Source organism: Mesoplodon mirus (assembly GCF_964341445.2).
Source record: "Mesoplodon mirus genome assembly, chromosome: X".
Taxonomy (NCBI): domain Eukaryota; kingdom Metazoa; phylum Chordata; class Mammalia; order Artiodactyla; family Ziphiidae; genus Mesoplodon; species Mesoplodon mirus.
In genome coordinates this window covers 115844975-115870024 of record NC_138981.1, presented here as the reverse complement: position 1 = coordinate 115870024, position 25050 = coordinate 115844975, and the positions used below count along the sequence as shown (strand labels likewise).

The 25050-nt window shown below is 44.1% G+C and overlaps 1 protein-coding gene across 1 annotated transcript; it reads right to left on the bottom strand.

The window, feature by feature from the left end:
* Positions 1–2318: 2318 nt before the first annotated feature.
* Positions 2319–4695, bottom strand: LOC309796804 (small integral membrane protein 10-like protein 2A). Its single transcript, XM_082610148.1, has 2 exons — positions 3954–4695; positions 2319–2367 (listed from the first exon to the last, which is right to left on the bottom strand). Exon 1 carries the CDS (start codon positions 4532–4534, stop codon positions 4298–4300), a length of 237 nt encoding a protein of 78 aa, XP_082466274.1. The 5' UTR covers positions 4535–4695; the 3' UTR covers positions 2319–2367; positions 3954–4297.
* Positions 4696–25050: the final 20355 nt, after the last annotated feature.

Here is a 25050-nt window from a genome sequence, read left to right as displayed (position 1 = left end):
CATCTGGCTGTGCCAGGCTACCTGGTCCCTGAAGTGGGTGCAGAACCATCAGGGACTGAACAGGACCATCTGGACCAAGAGGCGGGAAGCTCGGGGCTCTGGCCGGGACTGGGGTCTACCCCTCCCTCCTAGGGTGGCGGATGCTGGAAGGGGCCCTCTTGTCAAGTTGCTCTGACCCCTGCGGAGCTCTTGGAGACAGGTGTCTTACCCCAGGCTGCGTTCCTCTCGGGACCACACCCCAAGTCCTCAGGACACCCCTCTCCTGGGTCCTATGGGCCTGCCTTCCTCCGAGGCGGGTGCTGCCCTCCCCTGCAGGCGCCCCTCCCCCAGCCCTCTGTCCTCCGCCCACCGCCCACCCTCCCCTGCAGCGGCCTCAGAGTCCCCACCCCCGGGCTTCTCTGCCGGGACAGTTTGCGTCTAAGGTGGGAGTAAGGGAGGCAGGTGTCCAGTCCTCGAGGTTGATCTTCTCCAAAACTCAGGCACCACCTGGCCAGCTGGGAGGTGATGGAGACCCTGCCGCCTGCGGCTGCGGAAGGGCCTTCGGGGACACAAAATGATCTGCAGACAGTCCATTCCACCTCACCTACCACAGCCCACCCTCGGGGTTCAGCTGAATTACGCACCTTCTAACACTCGCCTCTAAGAAGAAGAAAAGGCCTAGGTGTTAGTTTATTCAAATAAAGTTTGTGAATGGGACAAAGGGCCACCTCTTGGGCCAGGCCTGTGCTGCTGCCTTCCCCTCACGGGAGCAGTGGTTCGGGTCAGCTCGGGTCTCGCCGCATCTTCTGACCCGGCACCAGCCCTGCCCTCAGCCCCGCCCCTTAGAGCCCTTGGGGTGCTCCCCTCCCCCAGCTCCAGGCCACCAGAGTGGGGTGAGCTCGCCGCCCCTCTCTCCTCCGAGGCGGCACAAACAGGAGGCCTCCAGGTTTTATTTGATTGAACTCAAAGGACTTTCTTCTTAACTGAGACAGACAGACAACAAGATTTGACAACATCCAAAACGAGAACACTTCTCTGACCAGACGCTGCTGCCCGGTGCAGAGTACATCACACACGGGAAAGTCAAGTTGTCTTATTCAAGTCGGTGTCTGATTTTGTAGAAGCTCCACTGCCTGAGAAACAGACGGCAAATACATAAAGTGCTCTGAGAGCCCGTCAAGCAGCAAGGGCCCAGTGGGGGAGACGAGGAAGAGGTGGGAAAGCGGAAGCAGCTAAGTACTCAAGGCCAGAACCCTAAGAACAGCCTCGGCAGGAGCGCATGCTAAGGACGCGTCCCCAGCCCCTCCCATGGTCAGCCCTGCAGAGCGCAGACAGCCCCAGCCAGGGCCACCGCCGAGCCCCTCCCACGATGGGGGGGGTCTCTGCGGGTGGGAGGGGGTCTCTGAGCCCAGGCCCCTGGGCCTCCAGCGCGCTTTCTCCCTTTGGGGTAGCAGCCCCAGGCAGCGCTGGCTGAGCCCCGAGCCCAGGGAGGACAGGGCACCCTGCACAGCTCACTGCTCAACAGCACCCAGTGCAACGCACAGCCACTTGTGTGTGTGCACAAGCACTCACACACACGCTCACACCCGCACGTTCACTCACACACACGCTCACACCCGCACATCTGCACACACTCATACATGCGCACTCACACACGGGCACCCACACGGTCAGCGAAGAGCCTCCCCTGTGCCATTCTCAGGCCCTCTCAGGCTGGCCATCAAGAGCCTGGAGCTGGACATCCAGCCACCCGGAGGGTGAGAGCTGGGCTTGAAACGGGCGCGTCTGCGAATCAACCCCAAGGAGGCCCCTCGTCCTCTGCTGCTCTCCTCCCGTGCAGCCCCGCGGCACAGTCTCTCAGAGGCTGTCCCCAGAGCTCCGGGGATGCTGTCCGCAGGCTGGCAGGCTCCCAGAAGTGGCCCTGGGTGGGCACAGTTGGGCTGGAGGAGGGCCACCTGGACCAGGGCTCCCGGGTGACTTGGCACAAGGAAGGAAGCCATCAGGCCCCGTTGGTGGGCATCTGTTGGGGGCACGTGGTGGCCGCGGTGCAGCCTCCGGGCCCAGGGTGAGGCAGGCAGAGATCCTCACCTGGGACCCGGGCTCCAGCTGGGCAGCTGAGCAGGGCACGTGGTGTGAGGCTTGGCCACTCTGTCCTGGGGGCAACCAGGCTGCTGGGGTCCTCAGCCCCAGGAACTCTGAGTGCATCGACCATGAGCAACCACCACCCAAGCAGACATGGGACTGGTGTGGGGGGAGGGCCAGGGTCTCTCCCACCTCCCATCAGCACCGCTCCTGGTGCGTCAGTCAACAGCGCAAGCCAAGGGCTCAGGACCAGTGCAGGCCCATCCAGAGGAGACTCTCCTGTGCGATGCTGGGCCCAGGGGCAGCCTGGGGACAGAGACATGGGGTCAGGCGTGGGTCTCAGCCCCATCCCACCCACCACTGTCCCTTCCCCTCCTGGTGACACGGTCCCCAGGAGCCACCCACCCTCCCGTCCCCACCACCCAAACTGAGAGGGTTGTGCCACTCAACACTGAGGAGCCCTTGGTCCAGGCTTGGGTGGCATTTGCGGCAGGGTGGGCAGGTCTGGCTCTGTGGGTGAGGACCTTGCTCCCCGGGGGTGCTGGGACACATCTCTCCCGTGCCCATCTCAGCTCAGACTGTCCCCCGGTCTTCCCCGTGACTTCCCATCCACTCCACTTTCCCTACCATGGGCCCCTCTGTCTCTAGGTCCCCTGGGAGCCTCTGCTCCCTTCCCCCATCCCACGGTGCTAGGTCTTCCAGAAGGTGGGAGAGTGCAGGCCGAGAGGCAGATGCGGCTCCACCACTTCTTACCTGTGTGATAAGGGCAAATCTCTCCCCTCCCAGAGCCCCAGTAGGTGGGGAGAACAGAGCTCCCCCAGAGTGTCGCTAGGTCTGTCCTTCCTTCCCCACGCCAGAACCAGAGCACTGGGCCACCCCACCCCTCGAGGTCTCTGCCTGGTCCCTTCCTCTCCTCGTGGGTCAGGCCCTTCTCTAGGCTGCTCCCCAGGCAGCTCTAGGGTCAGGGTCAGGGTTAGGGACTCTCTTGACAAGACCCGAGAAGGGGCAGGTCACTTCCTATAACACCAGTTCCTGAGACAAAGAAAGAGATGGGGACTTGAGAGCTGCCTCCCCACCCAGAGAGGTCCCTGTCTCGCCAAGTGTCACCTCCTCTACAAGCCCCTTCTCCATCTGCCCTCCACCCCAGCCTGAGAGATGCCCTCCGCTCAAGGAGATCCCAACTTTCCCAAATCCTCTGGGACACGGGGGCTGCTGGAGGCCGTCCAGAGCTGTGGCATCAGGAGGGCACGGGGAGGAGCTGGAGGGAGCGTGGCTGAGATGGCGGGGGTGGGAGGGCCAGGGAGGAATGCATCTTTCCTGCTCTTCCGCGGACCCAGATGCGGAGCTTTGCAGGATGCCCCAGGAGAGCGGAGAGGGGAGCAACAGGGACAGCAGCAGCAGGCAGAGAGCAGTCCACTGGCCGCAGAGACCAGGCAGGGGGCCGGTTTGCAAAGGGCTGAGAAAGAGACAGACCTGGGCTTTGGCCAAGAACACAGCCACCCTTCCAGGCTGACCCCCAGCGGGTAGAGGACAAGGGTAGCAGCATCTTTTCTCCTCTAGGGCTTTCCCTGGGCCTCCCCTGGGCCTCCCCGAGCCCATTTCCCTCCACTCCCCCGTGTTCAGCTGACACCACCGGGGCCGTGGCCGGGAGGTGATGGGCTGACCCTCCAAGATGCCGAGGCCACCGCCTCTCACCCCCATCTTGGAAATATGACAACGGAGTCCGGAGGGCCTGCGCCCGCCCTGCCTTGCCTGCTGGCGGCTCGGCAGCTTTCCGGGCTGGCTTCCTCGGGCTCCTTCCACGTCTCCCCCAAACCACTGAGGGGCCTGGACATCTAGATGTCATGGCAACTGCCTCCATCCAGCCCAAAGTCCAACCTCTGGCCTCCTACCTCTTTGGTCAGGGCCAGTCATTCACGTTCCTGCTGCAGAATTTCTTCCTTCTGCTCCCCACTTCGGCCAAGGTGAGGCAACAGGTCGGCCGCACTCAAGTCATTTTCTCGAGTTCGATGGAAAGGGCCCGTTTCGCGAGTTTCTGTGCAGTTCGTCACCGGCCGCGACGTGGGTGACCAGAGCCGGGGCTTGCGGCTCGGTGGCCGTGACCTCCGTCGAGGTCTAGTGTCCGGGGGCCCGGGCCGCCCCTTCTCCTTCCCCCGCCGCGTCCTGGTGGCCTTGGGCCCCGCGGAGCTTCATGCCGGCGCCCCTGCCGTCGCGGCCACGCGGTGGTCGCGGGCGCTCACTCGATCCGCACCTGCAGGCGGACGTTGAGCATCACCGAGGCCACGACGTAGAAGTAGGGGAAGTTCATGCGCAGCCGCCAGGCCAGGTCGAAGAAGGTGATCAGAGTGCGCGTGAGCCCCTTGCAGAAGGCGCCGTACGAGCCGCGGGCCGCAGCTGAGCGAGACAGCCGCACAACCAGGCCCGACAGGGCCGCCGCCGCCGCCGCCGCAGACAGGGCCGCCGACGCCGCCATGGGCCCGGCCCGGCACAGGCTCCGCCGACCGATCGCACCGCAGGCGGGCGGGCAGGTGGACGCGAGACCTTGAGCCGACGGCCAGCAGCCCTCGTGTCCCGCCGTGCTCTCGGTCTCGCCTACCCGGCTGGGCTCCAGCTGCAGTGGCAGCCACAGCCAAGGCTCCGCCTCAGCCGCTCAGGGACAGCTCCGCCCCCTCGCCTGCTCCCGGAGCTGCGGCCGCCAGTGTAGCTCCGCCCCTAGCGTGGTCGTGCCCCTTGCCGGGCGCCATAGAGCTGCAGGCGCGGACTCAGCCCCACCCCCGGACCCGCCCCCCCGACAAGCCCCGCCTCCTCCCGGGCTGCCAAGAAGGGAGCCCAGAGGGCCTGAGTGCTTTGGAAGGCGCTGCTGCCCTTCTGCAGAATGCGCTAGAGCAGAGGAGAAGAGGCCGTGAGGGTCTGGACCGCTGGGCTGATTCTGCACAGAAGGCCCACCCTGAACGCTCTGCCCGTTTACACCATCCCCTCTCCCTCCCTGTCTCCACAGAAAACTGGGCCAGCCAACCCACTGTACTTTTTCTTAAAAGTATTTATTTATTTATTTGGTTGTGCCGGGTCTTAGTTGCAGCAGGCGGGCTCCTTAGTTGTGGTATGCAAACTCTTAGTTGCGGCATGAATGTGGGATCTAGTTCCCCGACCAGGGATCTAGACCCCCTGCATTGGGAGTGCAGAGTCTTATCCACTGCGCCACCAGGGAAGTCCCACTCTGTACTTTTCTTAAATTCACATTTTTCTGGTAACTCTGCACTATGGAGTTTCACTAAACCCACATGCACATTTTTTCCCCTTTCTGGTATATTTGCTGGTGTTGTGTATTTCTTTATTCATGAATTGCCCCATTGTCCTTCCCTTTTACCTGTAGGGGAGGAAAGACTTTCCCTCTACCCTCCTAGATTCAATATGTCAATATATACACTTCCTAGGTCAATGATAAAAACCGACAACAGGCAGAGTAACAGGAGAAAAGGTATACATATTTATTACTTTTTAATATTATTTGGGCGATGGCATCATAAGAAAAAAAAGAATACCCAGAAAGGCAGTGAGATTTGAGATCTTATATGCCACCTTAACAGGAGAAGGGGAGGGAAGATGTAGGCAATCTAGGGAAGAGTAAATGATTTGTAGAAAGTTGGATGACACTTTAGAAGCATAGATGGGAGATTTCACAGTTTGAGACAGAGTTTGTCTGGGTGTGGTGTTGACATCTAGTTCTTCTCCTGTGGTAAGAGTCAATCCTCCCTGGTTGATGAAACTTCCAAGGAGGGTATTTATGACAGAGTTCCTTTTAGAAGCTCTGTCTTTAAGCAGATAAGGGAATTTCAGAGAAAACTTTTTTCAGATGACTTCAGCTAAAAATAATCAGTATAACCGAAGTGGCATATTTTGGGGTGGCACGTACTGAAGTCCTTCATACCCTATAGTGATTTCTAAGCACTTATCTTAATCCATTGTTTGTCCTGGATACTGCACAGAATCTCTCAGGTTTTCATTTGTCCTCGTTCATGACATTTCTTGCTGTTGTGTTTAAAAGCCCTTTCATGGTTTCATCTCATCTTTATTGTAAACCAAGTCTAGCCCAAACTTGATCATGTTTTCAAGACTATTTAATGAAGTCGGAAAATGCTCATGTTTCCTTATAGTTGTAACTTTTAAAAAGCTGTCTGCAAGAGGTAGAGTCACCAGGACCCCATCCCAGTTTCACAAGGAGGGCTGGCCTGAGTATAAAGGCTTTCTCAAAGTGCCTGTTCATCGTCACATTTGAAGCTCTTTATGGCATCCGTGTGACTGTTTAAGAAACCCAACAGATTCGTATACACTGATTGGGCAATCGTCCTACCTACATGGTCAAGGAAAAAAAGGCAAACCTGAAGCGTCAAGGACACTGAAAGATGTGGTACAGAGCGGAACTAATCGCTGGTTCAGTTTACCACCCATACACACATACACAAATTCTGTATTTGTGAAAACCTCCTTCAGAAGTGAAAGGGAAATAAGGACATTCTCAGATGAAAGAAAATTAAGAGAATTTTTCATCAGCAGACCTACCCTTAAAGAATGGCTAAAGAAAGTTCCCTAGACAGAAAGAAAATTATGCGTGAGGAGGATGGCACTTTAGGAAGGAACAAGAACAATTGGAATGGGTAAAAATAGCGATAAATAGACTGTCTTGCTCATGAGTTTGAAGAATTATTTTGATGGTTGAAGCAAAAATTATAATGTCATCTGGTGCCATCTAAATACAATGGAGCACTTTATTACATGTGGTGGGTATTGGTCTTTTTCCCATCCAGATATTTGGCTTCAGAAAAAAATCAGATTAGGAAATGCTTATAAACAAGCTAGTGTTTCTGTTTTTAAATAACAGTTTCATTGAGATGTAATTCACATAGCATAGAATTCATCCTTTTAAAATGTGCAATTCAATAGTTTTTAGTATATTTACAAAGTTGTGCAACCAGCACCACTATTTAATTTTAGAAAATTTCCCTCACCCCAAAAAGAAACCCTGTACCCCTTAGCAGTCAAACTCCATCACCCCCTTCTCCTAGGCCCTGGCAACCACTAATGTACTTTCTATCTCTGGATTTGCTTATGCTGGACATTTCATATAAATGAAATCATACACTATGTGGCTGTTCATAATTGGCTTATTTCACTTAGCGTAAAGTTTTCAAGGTTCATCTTGTTGTAACCTGTATCAGTATTTCATTTTTCATGGCTAAATAATATTCCATTGTATGGCTAGGACAAATTTTGTTTATCCATTTATCAGTTGAAGGATATTTGGGTTGTTTCCACTTTGGGGCTATTATGAATAATACCGTTAGGAACATTCATGTACAAAGTTTTGTGTGGACATACGTTTTCATTTCTCTTGGGTATATACCTAGCAGTGGAATTTTAGGTCATATGGTAACTCTATGTTTAACTTCCTAAGGAACAGTGAAAGGGTTTGCCAAAGTGGATGCCCCATTTAACAATCCCACCAACAATGTAAGAGGGTTATAGTTTCCCCCATATCCTGCCAACACTTGTTCTGCCTGTGTTTTTCTTTTGTTTTTTTGTGGTACGCGGGCCTCTCACTGTTGTGGCCTCTCCCGTTGCAGAGCACAGGCTCTGGACGCGCAGGCTCAGCAGCCATGGCTCACAGGCCCAGCCGCTCCGTGGCATTTGGGATCTTCCCAGACTGGGGCATGAACCCGTGTCCCCTGTATCGGCAGGCAGACTCTCAACCACTGCGCCACCAGGGAAGCCCCTGCCTGTGTTTTTTATTCTAAACATCCTAGTGGATGTGAGGTGTCACCTCATTATGGTATTGATTTTTATTTCCCTATTGACTAATGATATTGAACATGTTGTCATGTGCTTGTTGGCCATCTTTGGAAAAATGTCTTTCAGACCCTTTGCTGATTTTTTTTTATTGTAGTAAAATAGATGTATCATAGGTGACGTAATAAGAAAGATATACTTGGTCTTTGACTGTGGTTCCTGACACTGAGCTCCTAAAACTCTTATAATGTCCTGGATGATAGGGGTGCTAGAAACATCTTATTCAGAGTGCCTAAATCCCTTTCTGGGGTAATAGGAGTGTATTTCATTCTAATGAGGTGACCCTTCGTGGGCTCCTGGGTAGTTTCAGGATGGGGGCTGGTCACCAGAAGGACCAAGTAATGATTAAAAGCTTAGTGCTTTCAGCCCCAAGGACAGAAGAACGTGTCCATGTGTTGGAAGGATGGCACACCACAAACTCCACAGGGACACAAACTCCTGTGCTCGAGACCCTTGCAGACTTCTCCCTAAATACTTCTTCATCTGGCTGTTCCCTTGTATCCTTTATAATATCCTTTATAATAAGCTGGTAAGTGTAAGTGGTGTTTCCCTGAATTCTATGACCTGTTACAGCAAATTGTCAAACCCGAGGAGGAGATCATGGGAACCCCTGATTACAGCCAAACTGTAGAGAAGCGTAGGGAACCTGGGAACTCATTATTTGTGATTGGCCTCTGAAGTGCGGGCAGTCTTATGGGACTGAGCCCTTAATCCGTGGGATCTGTGCTAACTCTGGGTAGTTAGTGTCAAGATTGAATTAAGTTGTAGGGCAACCAGTTGGTGTCCACAGAGAACTGGAGAATTGCTTGGTGTAGAAAACCCACACATTTGGTGCCAGAAGTATTGTGAGCAGAGAAAGTTTCCCTTTACATAAAATTTACCATTATAAAGTGTACAATTCAATGGCATCAAGTACATTCACAAAGTTGTGTAACCATCACCACTATCTAGTTCCAGAACTTTTTCTCACCCTAAATGGGAAACCCCATACCCATTAAGCAGTCACAACTCGTCCCCACTTCCCCCTTTCATCCCCTGGCAACCACTAATCTGCTTCCTGTCTCTGTGGATTTGCCATTTCTGGATATTTCATGTGAATGAACTCATCTAGTATGTGACCTTTGTGTCTGGCTTCTTTCATTTAGCATAATGTTTTTAAAAATCATCCATGTTGTAGCGTATATCAGTACTTCATTTCTTCTTATGGCTGAATAATATTCCATTGTATGGATAGATCACATTTTGTTTACCCATTCATCCATTGGAGGACATTTGCGTTGTTTCAACTTTTTGATTATTGTGAATAATGCTGCTATGAACATTGGGTACACGTATTTGTTTGGACATCTGTTTTCAATTCTTTCGGGTATATACTTTGGAGAGGAATTGCTGGATCATATGGTAATTTTATGTTTACTTTTTGAGGAACTAGGGAACTGTTTTCCACAGGAGCTGCACCTCATCCTCCCCTCCCGCCATTCAGCCCTTAGCCTCTGGAAGGTCTCATGCCATAGAGGACTTCCCCTTACATGCAAATCTGTCATAGCATTGCCCAAATGAAACTCTTGTACTACTTCCTCGTGGTCGTATTTGCCCCTTGATTAACCCTGTAATCCTTCCAATTCACTACCATTGCCCCCCATACCTGCTGGTTCTGCATCTGCACATATGGAGGGCTGATTGTATTCCTTGTACTAGCCATTTTACCATTTTACATAGCACACTAGAGCATCCATGGATTTTGGTGTGGGGGAGGGGGTGAGGCTCCAGGGACCAACTCCACGCAGATACAGAAGGACGACTGTATATTGTCCCAGCCCAGATTTGTTTCGGGGAGACTTTAGTGAAATGGGAGAGCTGCTGGAAAAACTGCACCCCAACATGATCCTGCCCCCAGAAGAGACAGTCAGCGCTCCGCTCTTGCCTCTTTGACGGCACTCCATGGCCTCCAGCAAAGGAGGATTGCAGCTGGAGGAAGGAAAATGCCCTTGCTTCAGAAGCGACTGGATATCGGCTCTTCATAAATCAGCATTTTCCAAATCAGCCTGGATTCCCAGACACTGCTTAAGGGCACCCAGCACTCAGGCTCTGCCCGCCAGGATCCCCCTCCCACGCCCCTATATAGTACTCTGTGCCGCGGACGTGGGACTTTTTGTTGATGTCTCTTGGAATGCAACGGCCAGTGCAGTTTCTTCTGTCCAGCCGCAGAATCTGTTAAACATCCATTTCCTTTCCAGAACTAATGACTTTTGTTTTTCCAGCCCAAGAGAACTTTGAACCCAGGAAGGTGGCCACTGTAATCCATGGAGGGGATTGTATAAGTAATTCTATATGTCTGTTGCTAATATTTTGTTTGAGGTGAGAGGAGAAACTTCTCCTTTGTGGAGTTTTTTAAACATTTTTGTAAATGTATTTAAAAATTGTTGCCTACTAGCTGTTAAAACTCCAGACTCTGAAGGGTTGTCACAGACTCAATTCCCCGTTTGTGGCCAACGCTATCGGGCAACTTGTCTGTGGGAGTAATTCAGAATTGGGCCCAAAGAATTTGTATTAGCCTCATTTTTCTTCTTCAGGTAACATGCTGGCCGCCACACAAGAGAGGCATAGTGGTAGTGGTGTCAGATTTTTCCAAGTCATCAAATATTTCCATTTAAAGAATTTGATCATCATATTCACATTGCATTCTTGTCTTTTAGTGTGTTTAAAATTTTCAACAGCGATACTGAAGGGTAATCGTCATCTAAAATCCAGTAGTTTGCAGGGGAGGGGCTAAGAGTTGTGAACGGTCCCTGTTGCATGGACTTTCAGGGAAGAGGACTAAAAAGGAAGTTGAAACTGGGGATCTGGGACAGGTTAGGTGGGGGTCTGTAGACTCAGTTAATCTGAACTCACAATCTTCATTATTATTTAACTGGGAACTGCAATTCACATGTTGGACCCCTAGCCAAGGAAAAGGATTTTTGAATAAAGGAATATATTGACCATCATGATTACATTAAAGTGAGAAATATTATTCTGTCAAAAAATATCCAAAATCTCAGGGCATACATCAAGCTGGTGAAAATATTCACAAATACAGCAGACAAAAGGCTGACACCTTTCCTGTGTAAGAAGCTCCTATGAATCAATTAGATAAACAAAGGACATGAACAGGCAATTTACAACATGGGAACCACAACTAGTTTACAGACATGGAAAAATGTTCAGACTCTCTAGTATAAAGGAAATTCAAATTCAAACAGTAATGAGATACTCTTTTTACCTATCTAATTAACACAATTAAAAAATATATACCACCATCACCAACCAAAAAAGAATAGCTAGTACCCAGTGGTGATAAGGGTGTGGTATATAACATAATTCTCATACATTATTGGTGGGAATGTAAATTTGAATAATCCTTTTGGAAATAAACTAGGTAATATAAAGAGAACCATACAATTTTTATATCTTTGACCCATAATTTCCTTTTCTGGGAGTTTACTGGAAAACATAAACCTATATATGTGCTATGGACTATTTTCCCCCAAAATTGTGTTTCCTCCAAATTCATATGTTGAATTTCTAACCCTCATGTGATGCTATTTGAAAGATATTTAAGTTTACATGAGGTCATGAGGGTGGGACCTTCATGATGGGATTAGTACCCTTGTAAGAAGAGATACCAGAGAGCTTGTCCTCTTTCTCTTTCCCCACCACGTAAAGACACAGCCAGAACGCACCTGTCAACAAGCCAGGAAGACAATTCTCATCAGAAATCAACCATATTGGCACCTTGATCTTAAACTTTTAGCCTCCAGAACTGAGGGAATATTAATTTCTGTCGTTTAAGCCACCTGGTCTATGATATTTTGTTATGGCAGCCCAAGCTGACTAAGACAACATGACTTTCATTCATTCATTCATTTATCTGTTTATTCAACAAATATTTATTGAGAGTCTGCTATACCCTAGGCACTATGTTATGTGCTGAGGACATCATGAGGAATCAGGCAGGCATGGTCCTTGACCTCATGGAGCTTACCGTGTAGTGGAAATATACACATGAAACAGAAAATTATGGAAAGTGCCATGGAGGAAAAGTACAGAGAACTATGAGAACATACACTATGGGATTGACTGGGGTTATTTACACAAGCAATGAATTGAAAACAACCTGAAGATCCATATAAAAGAGATTGATTCAAGAAGTATCAATGCATCCGCTTGGAGGATTACTACAAAGACATTTAAAAGTCCTTTTATAGTGATAGAAAATTGCTAAAAGAAAAAAAGGATAAAAATTGAGGACCTAGGAGGGTCAGATCAAGATGGCAGAGTAGGAGGACATGGAGCTCACTTCCCCCAACAAACGCATAAAAAATACATCTACATGTGGAATACTTCTCACAGAAAACTAACTCGAAACTGGCAGAAGAACTCTTATACAACAAAAGCTGCAAAAAATATTTCCATGTAACAGGATAGGATGGAAAAAAGGCATAGGGTCAGGATCTCTGCCCCTGGGAGGAATCTGCAAGGAAGAGAAGGTCCAGAACCTCACCCTGGGGAGCAAGTGGGTTGAGCCACAGACCAGACATCCCAGGCCTGGGGTCCTGTGCTGAGCAGACAAGCTGCCTTCACTGCTGGGAGAACCACTGGGACAGATAGAAGGGCTGGAGAAGCCAAGATTCCACTTGCAAAGAGTGTGGGGTACTGACTTACCAACAAACAGGACAGAGAAAGCCATGCACTATCAGCTGCCCCCACGTTGCACTTCCCCATTCCAAAGGGGCAAACACCCCAGTCCTGCTCACTGCACATCGCAGCTTGGTGCAGGTTCTGGGCCAGCTGGGCCCTGGGAAAAGACTATGTCTAGCTATGCAGATACAGCCCTGAGGCCTAGAGTGTTGTCCAGGTGGGGTGGCATCAGCCAGTGTTGACACTAGCTTAATCAGAAGCTCAGATCTCTGATGTCAGCACAACTACTTCAAATCCTGCACCCACAATGCCCTGACCCCCAGCCCCAGCCTAGCAAACAGTCCAGCCCCACCCACTCCACATCACAGCCTTGCACTAGATCTGAGACAACCGCAACAGGAGAAAGGATGCAACCTTGGGCTGCATCTGAGCAGAGCTGCAGATGCCTACACAAGCAACACACCACCCTCTGTGAGCACATGAGCCTCACTTATTTCAACACTCCCCTCCTTTGGGGCAAAACATGCACTCAAAGGGAACAGAGCCTGCTAGAGCCCAACCCTCAGGTCTTCTGCTCCAGCAACTGAGGAGCAGACCTGGCCCCTAACTGGGTGACAACAGCCATGGAGCAGAGAGGAAGTGCCACCTCATACCCTGCAGAGGCTTTAGATCCCCCAACACTAACCACATCCCCTATCAAGGTGGTAGCAGCCAGCACACACTGAGGAAAGGCATGGTTGGCATCCACATCAAAAACAGCCCTTGCACTAAATACACTGGACACATGCAGCCTACACAAGGATGCTCCCACATAAAAACACCCTTTCTCAACCACAATACATAAATGTTTCTCCTAAATTCATAAACACGGAGAAAGTTAAGTAAAATAAAAAGGTAGAGGAACTACTCCCAATTAAAGAGCAAGAGAAAACCCCTGAAAAACTAAATAATGAAACAGAGATCACCAGTCTACCAGACACTGAATTTTTAAAAAAAGAGACAATAAAAATGCTAACTGAATTAAGAAGATTATCGATACAAATGCAGATCATTCTAACAAGGAGCTAGAAACTATGAAGATGCCCAAATCAAAAATAGATAATTCAATTTCTGAGATAAAAAGCAATCTAGAAGCAATAAACAGCCAACTAAATGACACAGAAGAACAAATAAGTGATCTCGAAGATAGAATAATCAAAATCACCCAATCAGAACAGCAGACAGAAAGACAAATAAAAAAAATGAAAGCAACAAATGAGAGCTATGGGATAATATAAACATGCCAACCTACACATATAGGGGTTCCAGAAGTAGGAGAGAGAGACAGAAGGGGATCAAAAATGTATTTGAAGAAATTATGGCTGAAAGCTTCCCAGACCTAAAGAAGGAAACAGATATCCAAGTACAGGATGCACAGGGGATCCCAAACAAGATGAACCCAAACAGACCCACATCAAGACATATCGTAATTAAAATGGTGAAAGTTAAAGAAAGGATTCTAAAGGCAGCAAGAGGGAAAAAAGAGTCATTTACAAGGGAACCCCCATAAAGCTACCAACAGAAACTTTGCAGGCCAGAAGGGAGTGGCATGATATATTCAAAGTCTTGAAAGGGAAAAACCTGCATGCAACCTAGGATACTCTACCCAGCAAGATTACCATTCAGAATAGAAGGACAGATAAAGAGTTTCTCAGACAAGCAAAAACTAAAAGAATTCCATAATACTAAACCTACCCTAAAAGAAATATTGAAGGGCCTTCTCTAATCGGAAAAGAAGCAAGAAGCTGTAGGAAGGAGAAAAATCCCAATAGGAAAGGCAAATATATAGTAAGGACTGAAGATCATTTAAATAAACCAGTATGTATATTTTTAAAAATTGTGACTATAAAAGTGACTATAACTAGAGTAAACAGTAAAAGGATAAGCATGAAGATGTAAAATAGGACATCAAAAGCACAAAATGTGGGGGATGGGAGTAAAAATGTAGATATTTTCAAATGTGTTTGAACTTAAATGATTATCAGTTTCATGCAAGTAGATATAGTTGTGGGTGAACATACATGGTAACCACAAATCAAAATCCTTCAATAGATTCACAAAAACCAAAAAAAAGGAGCTCAAGCATACTACAAAAGAAAATCATCAAACCACAATAAGGAAAACAAAAATAAGAAGAAATAAACAAAGAAGAACTACAAAAACAACTGGAAAACAAGGAATAAAGTGGCAATAAGTACATACCTATCAATAATTACTTTAAATGGCAATGGACTAAATGCTCCAATCAAAGGACATAGAGTGGGGCTTCCCTGGTGGCGCAGTGGTTGAGAGTCCGCCTGCCGATGCAGGGGACACGGGTTCGTGCCCTGGTCTGGGAAGATCCCACATGCCGCGGAGCGGCTGGGCCCGTGAGCCATGGCCATTGAGCCTGCGCGTCCGGAGCCTGTGCTCTGCAACGGGAGAGGCCACAACAGTGAGAGGCCCACATACCGAGAAAAAAAAAAAAAAAGGACATAGAGTGGCTGATTGGATAAAACAGAAACCTTCAATATGCTGCTTATATGGGACTCACTTCAGGGCGAATCACACACACACACTGAAAGTGAGGGGATGAAAAAACATATTTCATGCAAATGGAAATGACAAGAAAGTGGGGGTACCAATACCCATATCAGACAAAATAGATTTTAAAACAAAGGCTATAAAGAAAAAGAAGGACGTGACATAATGATAAAGGGATCAATACAAGAAGAGGATATTACACTTGTTTATATGCTTCACTACAGGAGCACCTAAATATACAAAGCAAATACTAACACACATAAAGAGAGAAACTGGCAATAATACAATAATAGTGGGAAAATTTAACACTCCACTGAGATCAATGGACAGATCATCCAGACAGAAAACCAGTAAGGCAACAGAGGTCCTAAATGAGACAAGAGACCAGTTGGACTTAATTTATATCTACAGGACACTACATTCCAAAAAAGTAGTATACACATTCTTTTCAAGCATGCATGGAACATGCTTCAGGATAGGTCACATATTAGGTCACAAAACAAACCACAATAAATTTAAGAAGATAGAAATTATATCAAGCATTTTTTGTGACCACAATGGTATGAAACTAGAAGTCAACTACAAAAAGAAAAACAGGAAAAAACAAACATGTGGAGACAAAACAATATGCTACTAAAAAGAAAAAAAAACAATGGATCAATGATGAAATTAAAGAATAAATCAGAAAATGCCTCCAGACAAACAAAAATGAAAACACAACTTTACAAAATCTATGGGATGAAGCAAAAGCGTTCTAAGAGGGAACTTCATAGTGATGCAAGCCTTCCCCAAGAAACAAGAAAAACCTCAAATAAACAACGTAACCTACCATGTAAAAGAATTAGAAAAAGAACAAACGAAGCCCAAAGTCAGCAGAAGGAAGGAAATAATGAAGCTGAGAGAGGATATAAAATAGAGATAAAAAAAACTATAGAAAAGATCAATGAAATTAAAAGCTGGTTTTTTGAAAAGATAAACAAATTAACAAACCTTTAGCCAGACTCACCAAGAAGAAAAGAGAGAGGACCCAAATAAACAAAATAAAATTTGTCCAAAATAAAATGCACAAATTCATAGAAACATCCAGCCTGCCAAGACTGAGTCGAGAAGAAACAGACAATGTGAACAGACCAATCACTAGAAGGAAAATAGAATCTGTAATTTAAAAAACTCCCTGTAAACAAAAGTCCAGGACCAGACAATTTCTCTGTGGAATTCTACCAAACATATAAAGAAGAACTTATACCTATCCTTCTCAAACTATTCCAAAAGATTGAAGAGGAAGGGACACTCCCAAATTCATCCTATATGGCCACCATTACCCTGGTACCAAAACCAGACAGAGACACTACAAAAAAAGAAAATTATAGGCAGATATTTTTGATAAGATGCAAAAATCCTTAACCAAATATAAGCAAACTAAATCCAACAACACATAAAAAAGATCAGACACCACAACCAAGTTGGATTCATCCCAAATTCACAAGGATGGTTCAACATACACAAATTAATCAATGTGATATGCCACAGTAACAAAAGGAAAGACAAAAATCACATGGTCATCTCAGTAGACACAGGAAAAGCATTTGACAAAATTGAACATCTATTCATGATAAAAACTCTCATCAAAGTGGGTATAAAAGGAACATATCTCAACATATTAAAGGCCATTTATGACAAACCTGCAGCCAACATAATACTCAACAGTGAAAAGCTGAAAACCTTCTCACTAAATTAAGGAAAAGGCAAGGATGCCCACTCTCACCACTTCTATTCAACATAGTATTGGAAGTCCTAGCCACAGCAATCAGACAAAAAAAAAAAAAAGACAGAAAGAAAAGAAATAAAAGGCATCCAAATTGGAAGGGAAGTGTTAAAATTGTCATTATACACAGATGACATGATACTCTATATAGAAACCCCACAAAAACTATTAGAACTGATAAATGAATTCAGAAAGGTAGTAGGATACAAGATTAACATACAGAAATCTGTTGCATTTCTTTACACTAACAATGAAATATCAGAAAGAGAAAGTAAAATTCCTTTTTTAAAAAAAATATCTAGGAGTAAACCTGACCAAGGAGGTAAAAGACTTATACACTGAGAACTATGAAACATTGATAAAGGAAATTGAAGATAATTCAAAGAAATCCCATGTTTTTGGATTGGAAGAATTAATATTGTTAAAATAGCCATACTACCTAAAGCAATCTTCAGATTCAATGCAATCCCTATCAAATTACCCATGATGCTTTTCACAGAACTAGAATAAATAATCCTAAAATTTATATGGAACTATGAAGACCCATAATTTCCAAAGCAATCCTAGAAAAAAGAACAAAGCTGGAGGCATAACCATCTCAGACTTCAGACAATACTACAAAGCTACAGTAGTCAAAACAGCATGGTATTGGCACAAAAAGACCTATGGATCAGTGGAACAGAATGGAGAGGCCAGAAATAAACCCACACACCTCTGGTCAATTAATCTTCAACAAAGGAGGCAAGAATATACAATAGGGAAAAAGACATTCTCTTTAGCAAGTGGTGCTGGGAAAGCTGGACAGCTGCATATAAATCAATAAAGTTAGAACCCTCCCTCACACCACACAAAAATAATCTCAAAATGCCTTAAAGACTTAAATATAAGACATGACACCTTAAAACTCCTAGAAGAGAACATAGGCAAAACATTCTCTGACATAAACCCTACCAATGTTTTCTTAGGTCAGTCTCCCAAGGCAAAAGAAATAAAAGCAAAAATAAACAAATGGGACCTGATCAAACTTATAAGCTTTTGCACAGCAAAGGAAACCATAAACAAAATGAAAAGACAACCTACAGACTGGGAGAAAATAGTTGAAAATGATGTGACCAACAAGGGCTTAATTTCCAAAATAAGCAAATAGCTCATACAACTCAATATCAAAAAAAAACAAACCATCCAATGAAAAAATGGGCAGAAGACCTAAATAGACGTTGTACAAAGAAGACATACAGATGACCAACAGGCATATGAAAAGATGCTCAACATTGCTAATTACTAGAAAAATGCAAATCAAAACCACAATTAGGTATCACCTCACCTGCCAGAATGGCTATCATCAAAAAGTCTACAAATAACAAGTGTTGGACAGGATGTGGAGAAAAGGGGACACTTGTACACTGTTGGTGGGAATGTAAATTGGTGCAGCCACTATGGAAAACAGTATGGAAGTTCCTAAAAAAAAACTAAAAGTAGAGCTACCATACGATCCAGCAATTCCACACCTGGGTATATATCCAGAAAAAAAAGAAAACTCTAATTTGAAAAGATACATGCACCTCAATGTTCATAACAGCACTATGTACAATAGCTAAGACATGGAAGCAACCCAAGGGCCCATCAACAGATGAGTGGCTTAAGGAGATGTGGTATACATACACACACACACACACACATGCACACACACATAATGGAATATTACTCGGCCATAAAAAGAAGGAAATTCTGCCATTTGCAGCAACATGGATGGACCTAGAGAACATTATACTAGATGAAATAAGTCAGACAGAGAAAGACAAATATTGTATGATACTACTTATATGTGGAACCTAAAAAATAATACAAATGAATGTATGTACAAGACAGAAACAGACTCAAAGACATAGAAAACAAACTTACGGTTACCAAAGGGGAGCAGGAGGAGGGAAGGGACAAATTAGGGGTCTGGGATCAACAGATACAAACTACTATATATAAAATAGGTAAGCAACAAGGACTTACTGTATAACACCAGAAATTACACCCAATACCTTATAATAACCTATAATGGAATATAATATGCAAAAACAAAACAAAACAAACTGAATCACTATGCTGTATACCTGAAACTAATACAATATTGTAAATCAACTATACTTCAATTTAAAAAATTGTAGACGCAGTAGCACTAAAACTATATTAAAAAGAGAGAGAGAGAGATGAACTACTCCTCCAAACTTAGGCAAAAAAAGACAAAGAATGGAAGGAGAAATATCAGGATATTAATAGATCTATTAGTGATTTATTTTCTTTTTCTGCTATTTGGGAAATTTATCCCATTCACTGATTCACAATGAATACCATGCCTAATGTTATATGTTATTTAAAGCAGTGCTACTGTAGGCTTAGAGAAATGTTTCTGTAAACATTAGTAAAATATTTATTGGCAAAAGACATTTGTAGCTTTAAGAATATCATTTTACTACAGAGTGAAATTCATTTACACTGAGGAATTAATCAATATCACCAATATCACAGAAACTCCAAGTTATTGGGTGATTTCACCTACAAGTTGTTGCCATAGCCTGAGCCCTAAGGGCAGATCACAAAACCAGGACAAGGAAGAGTTAGGACTGAATCTCACATCTTCTGAGCAATACCCCTTCTGTTTACAGCCAACTGTATAACATTATCAGGAGTAATCACAAATTCTGTTGAGTAACGGACAAGTGGGAAAGTGAAATGTTCTGATTTGGTCTGACTCACATTAAAACCATGTCCTCTCCATAGGTCACCTGGAATTGCCCAGAACATTACTCTTCTCTCACTGAACTATTCTTCAAGTATCTATTGAGCACTGATTATCTGCCAGGCATTGTTCTAGGTGCTAGAATCACAGCAGAGAACAACACCCACACCATCCTTGTCGTCAAGAAGTTGACATTCTTTTTTTATGCTGGCAAGTGTCGTCATGGAGATGTTGGTTTTTCTTGTCCTTAGATATATGGGTTTGTAGAGGAGAAAAAACTTTTACTCTACTCTCTTATGTTCTGTAACTGGGACCTGGAAATTAAACTGATGAAAGCAAGATTAACAAGAGAAGATACATACAAATTTAATTTTAATTTTATGTGCACAAAGGTTTGACAGAAAGGAAGTGAAAACTCAAAGAAACTATTAGACTTGGGAGTTTATATACCATTTGAACAAAGGGTGATAAATTGTGAAGAAGTGACTAGACAAAGAAAAGTGGGGGAGGGGGTGTTGGGCTTCTATGGGCAGTAAATTGGGGGAAGGTAAATATATGGGAAATTATGAAGATAAGGGTAATTTAGTTAGGGTTTTTTGGTGCAGACTCGTCTCAATTTCATCTTTAATATCTAATAATAAAGGTTGTTTTCTTCCTCCTGGAACAAGAGGAGAAGGGACACCCTCAAAAGGGAAATTTATGTCCTGCTTTAGGCAGATAGGAGAAAGGCAAAGAGCTCTTCCTGTATTTGCTTTTCCTCAATTGCCTTCAGCTCAAAATAATCTTTATGCCAAGGTGGGATATTTGCAGTGGCATATTCTGATCCCTTTCAGGTTTGTAGAATTTTAGAACTGGAAGAGGCTTTAGAAATCCTCTAATGTAGTGTATCTTAAACTTTTGTGAGTCATTAATGACTTTGAAAATGTAGTGAAACCTATAAATCACCTCCTCAGAAACAATTTCAAATAAAAAATTGGTATATACTTACAGGGAGTTCAGACTCTCCTGAAACATGTCTATGGACACCTTACGAGTCTCAAAATGATTCTCAAAAAATGAGAATCAGGGGAATTCCCTGGCTGTCCAATGGTTAGGACTCTGTGCTTCTACTTCAGGGAGCACGGGTTCGATCCCTGGTCAGGGAACTAAGATCCCACATGCCACGTGGCATCACCAAAAAAAATAAAATAAAATGAGAATCAGTTTTCCCTGTCCTTGTCTAGCTATTTCTCCAGTGCCCTATGGACTTAGTGGCAGCCAAAAATAAAATGAGAGGCTGGATGATTGCATGATTACTGCTTAATTCATTAACTTGCTTTCGATTAATTTCTTAAGTTTTATTATAAAAAATTCAAACATTCACAATTTTTAAAAGATAAGTTTAACAGGTTTCCTGGATCTGTCCCCCAGATTCAATAAATGTCAACATTTGGCCACCTTGTTTCATTTATCCCTCCCCTGACAGTTTTTCTTTTCCTTTTTCTTTTCTAAAAATCAATTTAAAAATTTAATTAAATAGGGCTTCCTTGGTGGCGCAGTGGTTGAGAATCTGCCTGCCAATGCAGGGAACACGGGTTCGAGCCCTGGTCCCAGAAGATCCCACATGCTGCGGAGCAACTGGGCCTGTGAGCCACAACTGCTGAGCCTGCACGTCTGGACCCTGTGCTCCACGACAAGAGAGGCCGCGACAGTGAGAGGCCCGCACACCACGATGAAGAGTGGCCCCCACTTGCCGCAACTAGAGAAAGCCCTCGCACAGAAACGAAGACTCAACACAGCCAAAAATAAATAAATAAAAGCCATTTCTAAAACACTACTCTTAAAAAAATTTAATTGAATAAATTTGACATGTATCATTGTGCAAGTTTAAGATGTTAGATACATTTATATGTTGTAGTATGATTGCTAATGTGGCTATATTTATCACATTATATAATTATAGTACAATATTGTCTATATTCATTATACAGTGCCTTAGATCTGTGTGACTTATTTACTACTTGTTACAAGTTTGTAGCCTTAAACACTATCACTCTTATCCCCCCTCCATCCCCTAGTAACCACCATTTTACTCTGTTTTTCACTAGTTTAACTTTTTTAGATTCTACATATAAGTGATATCATACAGTACTTGTCTTTCTCTCTTTGGCTTATCTGACTTAGCATAATGTGCTCAAAGCCATCCATGCTGTCACAAATGGAAAGATAACTTCCTTCCTCATGCCTGAATAATATTCCATTGTGTATATGTACCACATCTTTTTTATCCATTCATCTGTTGATGGGCATTTGGCATCCCCTGACAATTTTGACTGAAGTATTTTAAAAGAAATCCAAGACATCATGTTATTTCACTCGTGATTACTGCATTATACATCACTAAATCATAAGGATGTGCCATATCCCAAATAATAGTAATTCCCTGGCCAATTAATAGAAATCATCTAATATCATTTAATTCCAAGTTTATATTCAAATTTCTCTTAATTGTTTTGTTCAAATGAAGACCCAAATAACATCCACATAGTTAATTTGCCTTTTGTATCTCTTTAGTATCTTTCATTCATTCAATAGTTTGCTCCTGACACCCCTTCTTATTGATTTGTTTTAAGAATGAGCTTTTTGTTCTTGAAGAATTCTCCCACATTCTGGGTTCGGCCAGTTACTTCTTTGTGTCATCATTTTATTTGTTCCTCTATTCCATGTAATCATAAAACCTAGGAATTAGAGATAGATAATGTTTTTGTTTTGCTCTATTCTGTTTAGTATAAAAGAGGAGCAAGAGTCTATGAGAATCCTCTTGCCTCATAGAGAGTGGGAAAGACATATCTTTTCATCCAAACTTTCCTTATGTTTTCTATAATATGGATTGTTTCATTATTCTACTGGTTTATTTCTGTGCTAAGGAACAGAGGCCTTTCCGGATATAGGGACCCTCCATTTCCTGCATATGTTTCTATTCTGAAGAGCATGTAGGCTGTAATAAAATATATTCCAAATCCAGCACTGAGGCAATGTGCATGGAAGTGTCTGGCACAATACCTAAGACATCTCAATCTGGTAACTGTTAGTTAATGCTGAAGCAAAATAAATTCAATCTTCACTCAAAATAATTGTATGTCTAGTTATTAAAATAATCATTTTCTGGATTGAGGGAAACAAAATCCTCTACAACCCCCCATAATATAAACTAAGGTATTCTCTTTATTGGGTAAAGAATAAAAATTCCCCTTCCTATTCATTGGCACAAAAAAATCAACTTCTAGAGAATTTTGTGATTGTCTGGTACCCCAAAATTGATCATAAAAAACCAACCAACAAATAAATAATAAAGCTAGTCAAAAGGCTGAAGGTCCAGCACACAACTTAGGAGGGTGAAGTCAATTCTTAGTTCACGTGTAATAGTTGTAGGAAAAATGAATACTCCGTGTAATTATCAAAAGGTTTTCAGTTTATTTACTTCGATAACTATACAGTCAACCCTCAGTATCCGAGGGAGATTGGTTCCAGGAGCCCTGCGGAGAACAAAATCCACCGAAACTCAAGTCCCTTATATAAAATGGTCTAGTGCAGTCGGCGCTCTGTAACTGCAAATTCGGAAGCTGCGGCTACGGAGGGACAATTGTCTAGTTTCCCTCTTCTTGAGTGGTGCCCAACCTTTACCCTCTTCTCTTCCTATTGCTCATGCTCATTGACTCAGTCCATTATTTTAATTCCCACTTCTAGGGTCATACTAATGGTGTTCGCATGCTTGCAACTCAGAGCATTGTGCTTGGACATTGGCAAGAGTTTAATACAGACTTGTGGAATAAACTTACAAATCTACTTTGTTAGCCTCGATTCTCTCCCAAGCTCCAAATCTACACGTTAGGGAACTAATATGGGGCAGTGGCTAATGGGGTGGGCTATAAGATAAGAGTGTTTAGGTATAAACCTTGGCTCAGTTACTAGCAAGTTGTGTGGCTCAGAGGAAGTTACTTAAATTTTCTAAGGCTTTTTTTCTTGATCTATAATAGAGGGATGATAACAAAACAAGCCTTATAAAGCTATTGTAAGTATTAAGCAATGTAATGCATATCACGGGCTTAGCAGAGTGTCCAACCCAACACATAATAAGCCCCCTATAAACAATACCTTTGTTTAACTGCTTGGTAGATATTGTCTCACTGATGTATCCCAAACACCTTAAATCTGTCCAAAACTTAATCCATTACCTTAAACTCAGTGTTTCTATCACTGGGCAGGCTTCTCAGGTGCAGGCAGACAACTTATTCCCTGTACGTGGCACACTTTCTCACAGTTCCAGTACTCTAGTCATCGTATTCCCTTAGTGTAGAATACACTTTGTTTCGATTTCTGAATTTTGTACCTATACTTCAACCCCCTTCACTTTCCTGGTTTCCTTAATAAACTTTTTTGGAATTAAGAGGTTCCTTCTCCAGTGTTGTGTATTGAGTAATAGGATTTCAAACCCACTTGTTTTGATCTAAGAATGAAGCTGTTTACATTGAGGAAGTGTGTCATTATTGCTATCTGTGGTTGACCATAAGCACTCAGTAGTTCAGCTTTAGCACTGCTGGGGGCTTATCGATAAGAGCATGTGGAGGAGCGACTATGACTGGCGGACATTTAAGCTTTAAATACCAAGAGATGTGAACAGCATCTGCAGAGTGTTTGGTCTGGGCGAGGCGACTCTTTGCTGATCTAAATAGCTCTCTGAAGACCTTGCGGGGAGCGGGGAGGGGAGGGACTCTTTACCTGCTGTAGTGAAAACCGAGCAGCGGCCCCTTGAAGGAGACCATCTTGCCCATCAACATGGCTACTTCCCTCCCTAGCAACGTGCCCTGGCAACGGGGGACTTCTGCTTTGCTGGGGCAGCTGAATGTCAGCCCTTGTTACCTAAGCCCACTTGTAGAAAACCAACTTGTAGAAAGGTGCAGCTCAACTAAATTTTGACTTTATTCCTTTCATCTCCCCCTTGCCTGGAACCATAGTGTGCTTAACCTAGTATTGGTTTGCAGTATGTTATTTCTTCATTGGCTTATTAAGAGATATTATCATTTATGCTATTGGCTTGTGAAATTATTATAATTCCTGCAGTGAACCTGTGTTAAATAAATTATTGGCGAAGACAATCTCAGTCTCTGAGTATAATTTGCCCCCCCAAAAAACATTCAGTTTTCCATGATATTCCCTAAAACTGTCTTAAAACACTTATTTGTCTATGTTTAATAATGATTTGTGTATATATCTCTCTTCTAATAAAGTTAATTGAAGACTTTACTTACCTTGTTATTAATCATAGGGCTTAGCACAGAGGTGGATGGGTTAAAAAATGAATGAATAAATGTATGAATGTATTCTAGTGTATAAATTAAATTACGAATAATGGTATTTTGAAATGTAC

Excerpts from the sequence above, each read along its gene's own strand:
- LOC309796804 (XM_082610148.1), bottom strand. The coding sequence starts at position 4,534 with ATGGCGGCGTCGGCGGCCCTGTCTGCGGCGGCGGCGGCGGCGGCCCTG.